This window comes from Rhincodon typus, chromosome 25, assembly GCF_021869965.1.
Source record: "Rhincodon typus isolate 14 chromosome 25, sRhiTyp1.1, whole genome shotgun sequence".
NCBI lineage: Eukaryota > Metazoa > Chordata > Chondrichthyes > Orectolobiformes > Rhincodontidae > Rhincodon > Rhincodon typus.
Genome location: NC_063356.1, coordinates 35,212,304 through 35,226,150, shown reverse-complemented (window position 1 = coordinate 35,226,150; position 13,847 = coordinate 35,212,304). Strand labels below are relative to the sequence as shown.

Genomic DNA, 13,847 nt, shown 5'->3' with positions numbered 1-13,847 from the left:
CTCCTCTGATGCTGCCTGCCCTGCTGTGTTCATCCAGCTCCACACCTTGTTGTATCAGCCACTAAGATGGTTGGCTGCTATTTGGTCTCAGCAGCACCACTGGCCATAGTGGCCATTGTTAGAATTGCAGCCAGTCCCCAAGAATGTTCATTGCTGGAGCTGGAGAAAGTGGGAGAAGTAATGCCTGGCCCAGGCTGACATGTCAGGAAAGGGCAGTTCAGTGGCGGGGGTAATGGGGAGGGGAAATGTGGGATTGTCTGGACCTCCAGGAAGCCTGTATCGGAAGCACATCACCATCCCCCTGAACCAGCTACCTGCCAACCCCCACCTCAATCCCTCAGCCCCTTTTTAAATTGCAGTGAGATGGGTGCTAGAAAGGGCTCCCATAGTATTTTGCACGCTGCTCACTCCTAAGTCACTAAGAGCGCAGTGTGAAATTCTGCTCCAAGTTTTTATAAACTTTTGAGTTAGGAGTTCCAAAGACACTTTGTTCATAAAATAGAAATCCATACATAATTGCTTTCAGTAAGATTGATAGTCATGTTCCACCCTTGAGGGTGGCTGATTAATTTTCAAAGCCTGAGGCAAGGTTTCTGTGAACCATTTCAACAGCTGTGCTCTTCTATTGCAAAGTTTTATTCCAAACACTCATCATATTAAAAAAATCAGGATGTCTTATGAAAAAGATTTTGAGAGAAACTTGGCATTGAGTATGGAGTTCAACTCTGCATGAGTTGCTCTGGATATATGGAAATCTTTTGCAGCTGGGATAGAATGCTGCATCAGGGACATTGCTTCGCTCTGCCTCTGTATGTGTTATCATCATTTGTCATTCCAGCATCCAACATATATGTCCAATTTAGGACTGTCCCTAACTTCCACAAGAGACAGGAAAATGATAATGGTCAGGCCTATTTGTTTTCAAGTGAATTCCTGTGTAGCAAGCCTGTAATGTTGGCATGATCCCTTTTAAAACCTGACCTTGTTCAATATTACATTTTTATTCTTGATCAACTTTTTTTGGACATTGGTCCTTACTAACTCCTCAGGTGATTCTGACAGAAACTGCATGATACCAAACTATTCGATTTAATAAGTTTAAGATTTTGCCACTAATCTTAGCAGCTTAAACCTATATGAGGTGGAAGAAGAGACATTTTGAGTATCTTACAAGGTCAAAAAGCAAAGTTTTTTTGCTTTTTTTTCTTTGTTCTCACATTTTCACTAAACTATTTCAAAATCAGTTGTCATCACAGATTCAGACATGTGCAGCGCAATTTTAATCTTGCCTGCCAGGTGTACTGTAACCAAGTTTGCAGATAACAGAAAAATAATTGGAAATGTAACAAGGCGTATAATTAGGAAAAAAGATAGGTTAAGTGAGTGTGCAAAATTTGGCAGATAGAATGTAATGTGGGAAAATGTGAAGTAACATATTTTGGCAGGAAAAATAAAGGAGAGGAATAGTATTTAAATGGGGAAGACTGTCGAAAGATGCAGTGCAGAGGGGTATGGTCTACCTGCTGCATTCTAAAGGTAATAAGAAAAGCAAATGGAATGGCAGTCTTTATGTTGTTGAGAACTTGGATAGAGTATTTGTGGATTGGGAGGCAGGATGTTTGAATTTGGTGTTTGTAAAATATTAGTGTTTGTAAAATAATAGGGGGAAAGCATTGTGTGATCCCTTTCAAAGATTGTGCTTTTTCTATGCTTGGAGATGCCTGTGAGCAGCTTGCAAGTTTGCAAAGTTGAGAGAGAACCTGAATTGAAACATTTATATCGAAAGGCCATACCATTAGCAGGCCAAGCAGCACTTTTACAAAGACAACAGGGTTTTGAATTTAACCAATCAATTTGAACCAGGCGCTTAGATACCAAAACCTATCAAATTTGAATCTGATGGTTTTGACAACCTAGGACCAATCTGATTGTAAGAAATTGCTATATCATCGGGGCATAAAAGAAGTGGGCAGTTGGAAAATCAGCAGAGCTAGCTGCCATCTGCTAGTGATAACAACTATCAGGTTTGAGAGAAAGCACCATCTATTCACAACGGTACCACTGCACTCCTAGCTAAGATTCCTGACAGAAGAATTGACAGAGAAAGCATTACTGACAGAAGAATCGATGGCGAAGACACAGAATATTCCAGAAGGCGTAACCTGGCTGTAATTTTGAGAGACTAAATCTATTATTTTGTTGTATAAGTGGGATTTGTCTTTATTGGAACAGCATACCATTAGAGTTTTGCGTCATTTGGGAATAGTTAGTGGTTAGAAGGGATTTGTTCGGTGTGTTAATAATTTAGTTAATTTGTTCACTGTTGGAGTTGGGTAAATAAATTGTTACTTGTTGATTGCAAAGAGAGTGTCAGGGATTCATTTGATTTAACCACTAGAAGTTGCTGAAAGACAGGTTACACCCCTTTTCACACTCCTGTTAACAGCGGCAGCATGATGGCTCAGTGGTTAGCACTGCTGCCTCACAGCGCCAGGGGCCTGGGTTCGATTTCCCCCTTGGGCAACTGTCTGTGTGGAGTTAGCACATTCTCCCCGTGTCTGTGTGGGTTTCCTCCAGGTGCTCCGGTTTCCTCCCACAGTCCAAAATGTGCAGACTCGGTGGATTGGCCATGCTAAATTGCCCATAATGTTCAGAAATGTGAAAGTTAGGTGGGTTTGGGGAATGGGTCTGTTGTGGGGATGTTCTGAGGGTCAGTGCAGACTTGTTGGGCCAAAGGGCCTGTTTCCACACTGTCAAGATGCTATGGAATTATAGGGCAGGGTGCTCCTCATTGGATGTTTTAGCTTTGATTCTAAGAGGGGGGTCAACCTCTGCTTTCTAACAATTTCAAAGAGAATGGAGTATAAAAATAGGAATAGAAAAAATGGAAGGAACTAGTCAGACCACAGCTAAAATAATGCAAACAGTTTCCAACCCCTTACGTGAGGATTGGAGGCAGTCCAAAGAAAATTCACAAGGTTGATCCTAGGTATGGAGAGATTGTCTTATCCGGAGAAGTTGAGTCATTTGAGTTTGTACTCATTGGAATTTAGAAAAATGGGAAGCTGTCTTATTGAAACTTTTTTCTTCAAGGGTAGTGAATCTGGAATTCTTTACGATGAAGCAATGATGAGGCTGGTATATTCAAGGCTGAGGTAGACAGGTTTCTAAATATTAAGGAATCAATGGTTATGGGGAAAAGGCAAGAAAGTAAAACTGAGGACTATCAGATCAACTGTGATCTCATCAAATGGCAGAGCAGACTTACTGGGCTGAATGGACTGTTTATGCTCCTACATCTTATGGTTTTATGGTATCCTCCTCTTATCTCACAATCTGTGATTATAACCTGCTGTTCTGAGTTAGCATGTAGAGTGCCTGGTGGAGACTGGAGAGATCCTTCCATAACTATAGAGATCAGACTCCAATCACGTCAGCAAAAGAATAATACGGTGTCAGACTGAGGGAATCTTGGTCATCAGCTGGAACCCAGTTAAAGATTGTGATCGAAACATCAGAACATGTAACCTGCCTGACAATTTACCTTGGAAATAGTAATTTAAGTTTTTGGGCAGACATGATTTACTTATTTGGCATTAAGTGTTGTTATAAGTAAGGACTAGAAAGGTACTTATATGACATACCAGGGTAGGGGTATAAAAGTGTGTCATTTGCTGAAGAGCATTTAATGAAAATATTAAAAGTAATTTTCAAAATATTTGATTTTATTGCAATGACCCTGTTTTGAATTCTTCCATTTGTGCTTTAGCTGTGTTTTCTGAGTTCTTTATTGAAAGCAGGCATCATGTGAGGGTCACCAAAGCTGACTGACTACCTGTGGCCTCAATTCCCCATTCTTCATCCAGGTATCACTCTGCACTGAGCCTCATTTTTAGGACTTCGAAAGATTACAATTCCACTCTTTGGAGAGCCACTGATACAAAGCCATATTGTAACAATATGGAATCCATTTGGACATCCACCGAGTTATCAAATATCTGGAGCAAGAAGAAATAGCTCTAGCTTCATTTACTGCCCAACTCACATCACAATCAATGGTATCTCAATAAATGAGAACTATTGCATCCAATAAATTCAAATTTTGTAAGTGACCATATGCATGGCAGCATAAATATGAGAGTGTACTTGGCCAGCATTTTATTGCCCTCATGGGCTGAGCTGAGAGGTGGAAGCTGCTGCTTAATCAGGTGGAAGGTGGTATAGTTTGGAGACGATGTCACTTTCCCCACTCCCGCTGATTAAGCCTGGGCTCCAGAACAGCCTTACTATCTGGAAGTGGCCTATCTCACTGCTGCTGGTTGAATACATGGTCAAGCCATGTGGGCAATACACCAAGTAAACATTAGTGAGTATACCTGCAGTTGGCTGAGGGATGCAGAATGCTTCTATTTGTTCAGTCCATGCTCAGTGGAGATACCCACGAAAGGCATGGATAAAGACTTGCATTTGCCCTACAAACATTGGCCCTGCTCCCCTCCCCACCTGGCTGCTGAGCCTGCTGCCCTTATCTTCAGTCCAAAATCCACCGTCAGCCTGAGACTGTAGCCGTACCAGCTGTGGCCACCACGTTCAGTGGCACTTTCCCCTCTCATAGACAGAAAATTCATTGTGACAGTGGTGAAGGGCAAAATGAGATTTTTACGTATCTTTTTGAACAGATGGACAGTGTAATGAAGTTTCTACACAGCAAATAAATCGTGCAATTTTTTTAAAAAAGTATCATTAGTACATATTCAAGATATAGCCTTTATATTTCAGAGTCGAGTGTATTCGTCTGACGTTGCCAAAATTTACTCCATCAAAGTGACCAATGTGATAGGAGGTGTATCATCATATTGTGGACCGTGTGCGCTGGAATCGACCTCCTCTGGATCTTCTTGTGTGTCATGTTCACCAGGCCAGTACATAGACAAGGAGTCCAGTAAATGCCAGGCGTGTCCACTGCTTACACACCTCAAAGCTCATCATCATTACGGAAAAGAATCTTGCATTCCATGTGGACCAGGCACCCAAAATAATTTGGTAATCATTATTATTTACATTCCTGGATTAAATTAAGTGTGGGACATCACTGCTATAAATATGATTAAACTCATTTTCAGGATCAAGCACATTTTGGTGTAGCATCGTGAAAGGCAGCTCTAGACTGCCAGAACCCAACCGTCAGAAGAACATCTCCACTTTTAACACCAGAATGCACAGTTTTGTGCTGCAGAGCCATGTCCTTTTGGAAATGTGTTGCCAGTTCTGAAACTCATACAGCACACACACAGAAATTACAGCAGGGGTTAAGTAATGCATTTCATCAAGTGAGATATTGGGACCTGATGCCTTTGCTTTGGCTGTGGGGACAAGCATGTTATCAGTTATGGAGATATGAGGTTTATTGTCCACTCATAGACTCAGTGTTTAATTATGAGGTCAGATAACCTAAACATTAGTAATCTTACAAATTGTGTCAGATGTACACAGGTCCTTGAATGATATAATCTGAAGGAATTCCCTTTAATTTTATACTACTTCCTTGAATCTTGTAGGTCCATCTGTAGAAGCACCTTAATTTTTTTTATCACTTCTCACTTTTCCCCATGTTTTTCAAAGCCTTCAATGGCCAATTTTCAAAGAGGAATTCCAAATATTTCTGTTTCCAAGTTACGTTCCTCTGTAACAATGGTTTCAGGCATAAGTGCAGCCCCAGCGTACAATATGTTGGTATACTGAGCTGCAGTAACTTGGAATGCTGGAACATCCTGTACCTGCAAGATTGACAGTGAGGTGATACATATTCCCTGAGTCGGGAGAGGGAGCAGTATTTAGATATTTATTCATGTCTCAAAGTGGTGTGATCGGGTGCCCAGGGACCAGTTGGTTGCACATCTTCGCAGTTAGTGAAAGCATCAGGGACTCTATTAGAAACATGAGGTGAATATGGAATTGAGAATGAGACAAAAGAAAAACAAATATACTTTTAAATGTGATCAGTTAATATTTTTATCCAATGTATTATGTGTACAATAATTCTTGAAGATCAATAGTTCTTCAATAGTTGATTATATGAAGACCAATATATGAATTAGTAACTACTGAAATGATGCAGTATACTATCAGATACTTACAAATTCAGTATATAAACCATTTGTTCAAAACAATTCTACCAAGGTGAATCTCTTTGTCTGATTAATTGAGAAAATGAAGTGAATTAAGAGAGAATGACTAGATGATACTTGCTGAGGGTTTTAACAGCCTGAAGGTTTCAAGAGGTCAGAAAGACTGAGAGAAATGAGGCATGTTTTGAAGCTTGGGATAAGAGGAGATGGGATTTGCACAGAGTCAGGATAAATCTGTAGAGATGTAAGAAGATGTTTTATTTTGCATTTGAGGCTTAGAAGAAAAATGACAGGAAAGCTCAGAGAAAAAAGAATTTGCATTTGTAGTGCCATTTCCTCCCCCTCTTCAGGTATTGTGCACCTTCTCTTAGAGCCTGTCATTTTCATTTCCCTCTACAAAACCTCAGATCTGGCCCCTCTATCTTTAGACCAGATGCCTATTTTCATCCTCCTTTTCCTCTCCAAAATCCTTGAACTTGTTGTTGCTTCCAAAATCTATCAGTAGTTCTCCTGCAAATCCATGTTGAACCCTGTATGCAGAGAATGTTGTACAATATTTTATATCTCTAATGACCAGAAGGTATGGAGGAAGTCGCATAAAAGGTGAACACAGCTATTGTACATCAAATAACAGCACCCCTTTCATCATATAAAGTTCCCATAATAAAATATGTTTTGCTAAGGTTTATAAATAATATAGTCTAATGATGTGAAATATACTGTGAGGAATGTCTTGCATCTGGGAACTACAAGCATTGTTAAATGGTTTTCTCCAAGTCATAAATTTGTGGCTTCAAGCTCCTTCTAATGATTTAAAAAGTACCAATTGACCATTACCCTGTTTCCTATCACTCAGCCAATTTTGTGTCCATGTTACTACTGACTCTATTGCTCCATGATCTATAACTTGGGTCACAAGTCTGTGGAGGCACTGCATCAAACACGTTCTAAAAGTCCACGTCTACAGCAATACCCTCATCAAACTTTTCTGTTGCTTCTTCAAAATATTCCAGCAATTTAGTTAAACATGATTTCCCCTTTAGAAATCCCTGCTGATCTTTGTAATAAAACTCACTTTTTCCATGTAACTACAAAATAATCCCAAATAATTGTGTCTAGAATCTTCCCCACCACAGAAGTTAAACTGACTGGTTTGCAGTTACTGGGCTTAATCTTATAAACGTTCTTGAACAAGGCTGCAGTGTTTGCAATTTTCCAGTCTTCTAGCACCTGCTCGAATCTAGGGTAGACTGAAAGATCATGGCCAGCACCCTGTAATTTTCACTCTTACTTCCTTCAAATCCTTGGATGTGTCGTATCTGATCCTGGTACCTCACCAACTTTAAGTACAATAGACTATCCAAAACTTCTAGTGACTGAGATCTGTCCTTTGTCACCTTGGCCTGGAACTCCATTTCTCTCTTTGGCAAAGACAGATGCAAATGATTCATTCAGCACCACAGCAAAGTTTCTTGCCTCCAAATGAAAATCCCCTTTATGGTTCCTAGTCAGCCCTACCCTTCCTTTTACCACCTTTTAACCATTGAAGAATTGGGATGCCTCTTTGGGATGCAGCTTTTTCTCATAATTCCTCTTTTTTGTCACATATTTGCTTTTACACCTCCCATCAGAACCCTCAATATTCCTCCTGATTCTCAATTTTAGTTTCTACCTGATTCTTGTCATAATCACACTTTTTCTTCTTTATCTTAGTAACAGGTAAATGTTTCCTTTTCTTGTCTAATGAGGTCTCCAGTAACAGGTGGAGACAATGAGATTGTACTTTGAGCAAGGGAGCTAGGTAGAGTCTCTCAACCATCTCTGGGGAAGGGATGCCTTTGTCAGATGGAGGCCACATAGAAGGCGAAAGAGACAAAAGAATTCCTCAACCAAGAGGTGACCTTCAGGATTAATCCAATATAAATACTCCCTTTTCCAAGTTTTATCTTTAATTGCTCTTAACATTTGTAAAGACTTGATGCCAGTGGAATCCTTGCTTCCTGATCTTTGGCTGTCTGTGTGCTTCAATCTTAGTTACGTTTTCAACCTATTATTTGATTTAGTTTTAAAAACAGCTCTCTTCTATCTACCCTGTTGAATCCTTGCCCACTCCTACCAGCTTCTGTCCACCCAGGCTCCTCCATCCCATCAGTACGGGAAACAGCATTTGACCTTGGATAATGTAGTTAATCCCACTGCATTACTGGAAGAAGAGCATAGGAATTCTCTGATTCTTGTCAATTATGCCTCAACCGATAGTTCGAAAACAGATTACTTTGTCAATTAATTTGATTAATTTATGGGAAATATCTCCCTTTTTACATTTACTGCTCAATTTGTCTGGATAACAACCTGATTACAATCCAGAAGAAATCCATTGTGAAGCTTTATTGAAGAAACATGTTCAAGTGGTTTTAAATAAAATTGATTTGTTTGAAATCTCTCTATGTTGATAGTTTGTATGTGCATTTCTCTTTCAGAACCACACACTCTGTTACAATGATTGCACGTTTGTATTTCACAAAGCGCATAGGACTTGGCAGTATGACTTCAGTCTTCTCAATGAGTCCACATCGATTACAAGTGGCCCTCGTTTCACTCCAAAAGGAGTGCGATACTTTCATCATTTCAACATTGGCCTCTGTGGAAATCAGGTAGAGATTAAAACTCCTTGATACTAATAATGATTCGACATTCTTATGTATACAAAAGGGAACCATGGTTCAGGAATCAAATGTTTACACTTTTTTTTTCATCAGGGAAGAAAATTGGCCTCTTGTGTGGATAATGTTACAGGTGAAGGTGTAATTGATAATGATGAAGGCTTTGCCAGAGCTGTCACATCCTATATCTGCCAATCTACACTTGTTCCATCCGATGTGACAGGATTTAGGACAATTATGTCAGCCCATCCCATCAATTTAGCAGATCGCTTAATAGGTGAGTGTCTTTTTTTAAACCGGTTATATTTATATATTACATGTAAATATCCTGCTGGAATAGATGTAAATTGGAACTTTTGCCAATCATTATAGTGGGCTACTGTTTCAAACTATGGATAAAACAAAAAGGTAGCAAAGAGCTGGAACTATGTTGAAAACAAGAGTAAAGATTTTGCTGTTTAAAGTGAATGGGCATGACTTTAGTCTGTTATATTATTGCAAACTGGAGGAGGCATCATATTTTTATAAATTCTAATCTTCAAAGCGATAAATTACAATCTGCAGGTGCTGCCATGTGAGAACTTAAACACATATTACTGCAAGATAATGAAATGTTGTTTACCTAGAAATAAATACCTCTTTAAATCTCAATTCAACTAGTACAAAAATTGAAATATTTGGTGAAATTTGCATCAGATTTTTTTGATGCTGCAATTTTTATTCTAGTTCTTTTGTGAGATAACATTCCTACAGCTGATTATGAGTTTAAAATAGCCAAAATATTAAACTGCAAATTTTGTCTACCTCTCAAAACATCCAAATGCTGAACATTAGCCAACTGCTATGTGCAGTGCAAATGAAGAACATTTCTGATCCTACTTCTGTTCTCAAATAATATACTCATAAAACAAATATAAAAATTGACTTATGAGTAGTATTTCTTGTCAAATAATCTTATGTTTAGTGTTTTTAATCATATTAAGGAAAATTTCAATGTTTTCAAAATTTCATTGGGTACCTTTGCAGGAGAGGGCGATTATGTGATAAATATCTGAGAAATTGGCCTAGAAATCTCAGAGTTAGATTTAAGAATGCAAACCTTTTTAACCCATTGATAAATGCTGTGGCTGACAAATTAATCCCATTCAGGCATCAATATCTGGTTCTAAAATGAACAATATTTAAAATGTTTTCTTTTATCTTTCCAGGAGTGACCACTCAAACCACACTGGATAATATCATTGCTGACCCTGACTTATTTCCTGTTGAAAAAGACAGAACACTACCTGATATAATCTTTTTTTATAGGTATGTGACTGGTGTTTGATTGCACAAAAGAATTGTTAAATTCCCAAGTTTCATGGAAATACTTGGGATGAAATTGGATTTCATTGTACTCATTTTCTGGTGTGTGCAATGTAGTTCCATTTTACTGCCAATCTTTTATGTTTGAATGTGTCTGATGCCCCTATTTGTTCAGGCACTGCTGTGTTATCTCTCCTTCACAATGACCTGAATTGTTCAAGGCCCTTGAATTTGAGAATAAGGGCCTCATTGCCTGTTTTAGATACCAAACCAGAAATTTTTTTACCTGAAAGCAATGCGCATTGAGCTTATGTGTTCAACATTACCTGACTTGCATACGCACTGACTGGTAATCTTTAAAAAGTCACTTGGAGGTTGTCACCATAAAGAGATTGTTTTTTCTAAAATTAGACATCTTAGTATGGAGCCAAGAGGAACCAAAGTATTTGTCATGACTCATGCAGTTGAGCAAGACTCACCTTGTTTTGCTGATGTACAAAGACAGGCACAATAGCTTTGGTTGTTTAATCTGCTCCCAGAAGGAAGAGAAGATAAATTTTAACTAGAATTTTTGAACAGTTGCCAACAAGTATGTGAGACTAGTTAGAGACAGTCAATATGGCTCCTCGTGGAGGAAAAGAGTGAACACTGGCTGAGACTGGTCAGCTATTACTAATTGGAAACTGTTAATATTGGCTGTGATCGGTGAGTTATTATTGGTTAGTAAAAGTCAATACTGATTGGCTTTCCCCAGCCAAAAATCTATTTTCATTTTTTTAATCATCCTGATTGAATGCAAATTGCATGAGAGATGTTTAGTGAACTCACTTTGAGTGAATGATAGCCTTGTGTGCAATCCTGAAAAACTGGTTAAGAAACTGAAAGAAACATTAACTGTAGCTGTAAAAGAAATCAAGCCTTTACTGGGAAAACACAGTTAAATTAAACACTAAGTAATCATTAAACACTAAGTAATCATAAAAACACTTGCTTCATAAAATTTACATACAACTCAACTCATCTCCAGTAAACATTTCTTGCGGCAATTTTGTATTTTATTGGCCATACAGATTTTTCAATACTTCTTTATATCACATTTTCTGCATTTAGGTTGTGGGTACAGCAGCGGCTGTAAAGAATAGTTAAGCAAGGTTTCACGGAATTTGTCCAAACAAAACAAAAAAGATGCTGCAATAAATTCAGAGGACAAATCAACTGAGCATAAGTAATTGAGCTAAGCAGAAACAAACCTGTCTCCTTAGTTAAGCACTCAATATTTTCAAAGAAAGTATGAGAAAATAAAAATATATTACTTATCATATGCTGCACACTTACAGGACTTTATTGTTGCTGATTACAGGCTGAAATACTCCTTTCTCCTCTCTATGTTTGGATGGAAATGCAATAGTGTACTAATGTAATTGCTGGCATTCTGTAGTCATGGAACTCTGTCCCAAATATCAAGATGGCAGCAGCGAAATAGGCAGCGTCCATACTCCTGTGACTTGGCTTGTTGTCTTCGTCCACTTTTTCTTTCCTGTCCTTCTCCTCCTTCTGTTCTCAGTTTTATTTTGTTTTTGCTTAAACTTACCTCCTAAAGAGAGCTGTTTGGTAGGCAGGTGGCTTCGATGGGTCTGGAACAGCGTGGCTACAGTGTTGACTGGTTTGTAAAGCCCAGAGCGGCACTCTGGCAGCAGCATGGTGTGGGCTGGTGAAGTCTGGAGTGGGCTAAAGTGGGGGAGAAGGAAAAGTTGGATTCTCTTTAAGTTATCTTTCCTTATTTTCTATTTTCTTTTAATTTAATGAGAACGGTGCCAATGCATGGCAATGGTATAAACTTTTCGCTATTTTTATATTGAATACACCTGACAATAAATGTTTCAATTCATGTGACCTGTGCCTTGAGGCACAATCACTACAGACTGTCATCTTAAAGTATTTATAATAAAGACAGAGTGCAACCAGAATTGTACTCCTTGAACACAAAATTCAGAAGTGGAGCTGAGATTGAGTTTTGAAGAGCTGTGTAGAAGCCCAGCTACTAAAAGAGGAAGACAAATTTTCAAAATTGCTGAAAGCTGTTTAAAACCACTGGAAGCCAAAGGCTGAAGGTGAATCACCAGGTGAGTCAATACAGTGACTCTCCAGCTTTGCCGGAAATGAAAGGCAATATGAAACAGAACTGGCAATTTCTCCATTCACAATGAACTACGAGATTGCAATAGATTTAACTATGAAGCCAGGGCAGTTACAAGAAGTATGCTTTCATCACTATAGGGGAGCGATCTTAAAAAGTGCCCAATATCTCTCCAAAGAACAGCAAAAATACGCTGCAGAAATTTTGAAAACCTCGAAGGCATGTTTTAAACCTAAATGGAACATAACATAGGAGTAGTATGTTTTCAATTTTAGAGCTCAAGGTGAAAAAGAGCATATTAATATATATGTGACTGCATTTAACACAGCAAGCAGAATCCTGTTAGTACAACACCTGAAGGATGATCTCAAAGACAGGCTCTCTCATTCCTAAGATATTTCTGTTATGATTGCATGACTCGCAAGAGAATAGATTCTGTTTCTTGAAGTTAGGTATAAAGGTAATAAGGTAGGGTCCCTATAGTCCTACTGGACCATAGAACAGCCCTCCCATTAGAGAGAGGTGACTAGTTTTGGTTTAATCTGAGCATCAGCATGCCTCAGACAAGGGTGAATTGAGAAGGAGAGTCCTTCAAAGTGACCTCAGCTGGTGTACGAATTGAGCCCATGCTGTTGGCATCACTTTTGCATCACCAACCAGCTGTCCAGCCAACTGAGTCACCCATTCTAATCCCACTTGCCAGCACCTGGATCATAGCCTTGTAAGCTACAGCACTTCAGGTGTAGCTCCACTTCTTTTAAATAAGTTGAGGGTTTCTGCCTCAACAACCCAAACTGGACAGTGAATTTCAGACACCCACCGTCCTCTGGCTGAGATCTTCCTCATATCTGTTCAAATTCTTCTACCTTAAATCCGTGCCCCATGGTGCCTTCAGCACTAGGGGAAATAGGTCTTCCCTGCCCACTCTATTCAAGCCCCTCATTATTTCAGACTCCTCAGTAAAATTGCCCCCCAGTCTCCTCTGTTCTGAGGGAAACAGCCCTAGCTTAGTCAGTCCTTCATCATGTTTACAATTTTTAAAACCTGGCAATATTCTTGTAAATCTCTTTTCACCCTTTATCTAAACAGTATTGTGGTGATCGGAAATGTATGAAAAACTGAACCTGCAGCCTAACCAATGTCTTAAGTGCTTCCAGCATTAGATGCTTGCCCTTGTATTCAGTACCTCACTCAATAAAGGAAAGCATCCCATGCGCATTCTTTACCACCTTACCTGCCTGTCCTGTTGCCATCATGGAACGGTGGGCATGCACTCCAAGGACTCTTATTTTCTTTTCCCCTCCCAATACCCTCTTGCTTATTGTGTATTCTCTTACTTTGTTTGCTCTCCCGAATGCATAACTTCTGAACTGAATTCAGTTTGCCACTTTTCTGCCTACTCAATCAAACCTTTGATATCTCCCTGAAGTAGACAGTCATTCTCTTCATTATCAACTACCTACCCAATTTTGAGTCATCTACAAATATCCTAATCATGCCATCCACAACTGAGCCCAATGGAACACCACTGGAAACCATCATTCGTTCACAAAACCTCCCGTTGGCCATTACTCTTTGTATAAAAATACAGATTTTATTGAGATAACAAGGTGT

The 13,847-nt window shown here is 39.1% G+C and overlaps 2 protein-coding genes across 3 annotated transcripts in view; both read left to right on the top strand.

Annotated features, from left to right (window-relative positions):
* The window catches only part of LOC109913838 (cadherin EGF LAG seven-pass G-type receptor 2-like), a 990,249-nt gene that overhangs the window by 490,134 nt on the left and 486,268 nt on the right, over positions 1–13,847 (top strand). The window lies entirely within an intron of this gene.
* Positions 1–13,847, top strand: part of elapor1 (endosome-lysosome associated apoptosis and autophagy regulator 1) — a 126,949-nt gene that overhangs the window by 89,977 nt on the left and 23,125 nt on the right. For both annotated transcript variants that reach the window (XM_048612104.1, XM_048612105.1), the window contains 4 exons: positions 4,780–5,043; positions 8,609–8,782; positions 8,888–9,068; positions 10,000–10,099. In XM_048612104.1, the coding sequence (XP_048468061.1) occupies positions 4,780–5,043; positions 8,609–8,782; positions 8,888–9,068; positions 10,000–10,099 (719 nt within the window). The remainder of the gene's footprint in view (positions 1–4,779; positions 5,044–8,608; positions 8,783–8,887; positions 9,069–9,999; positions 10,100–13,847) is intronic.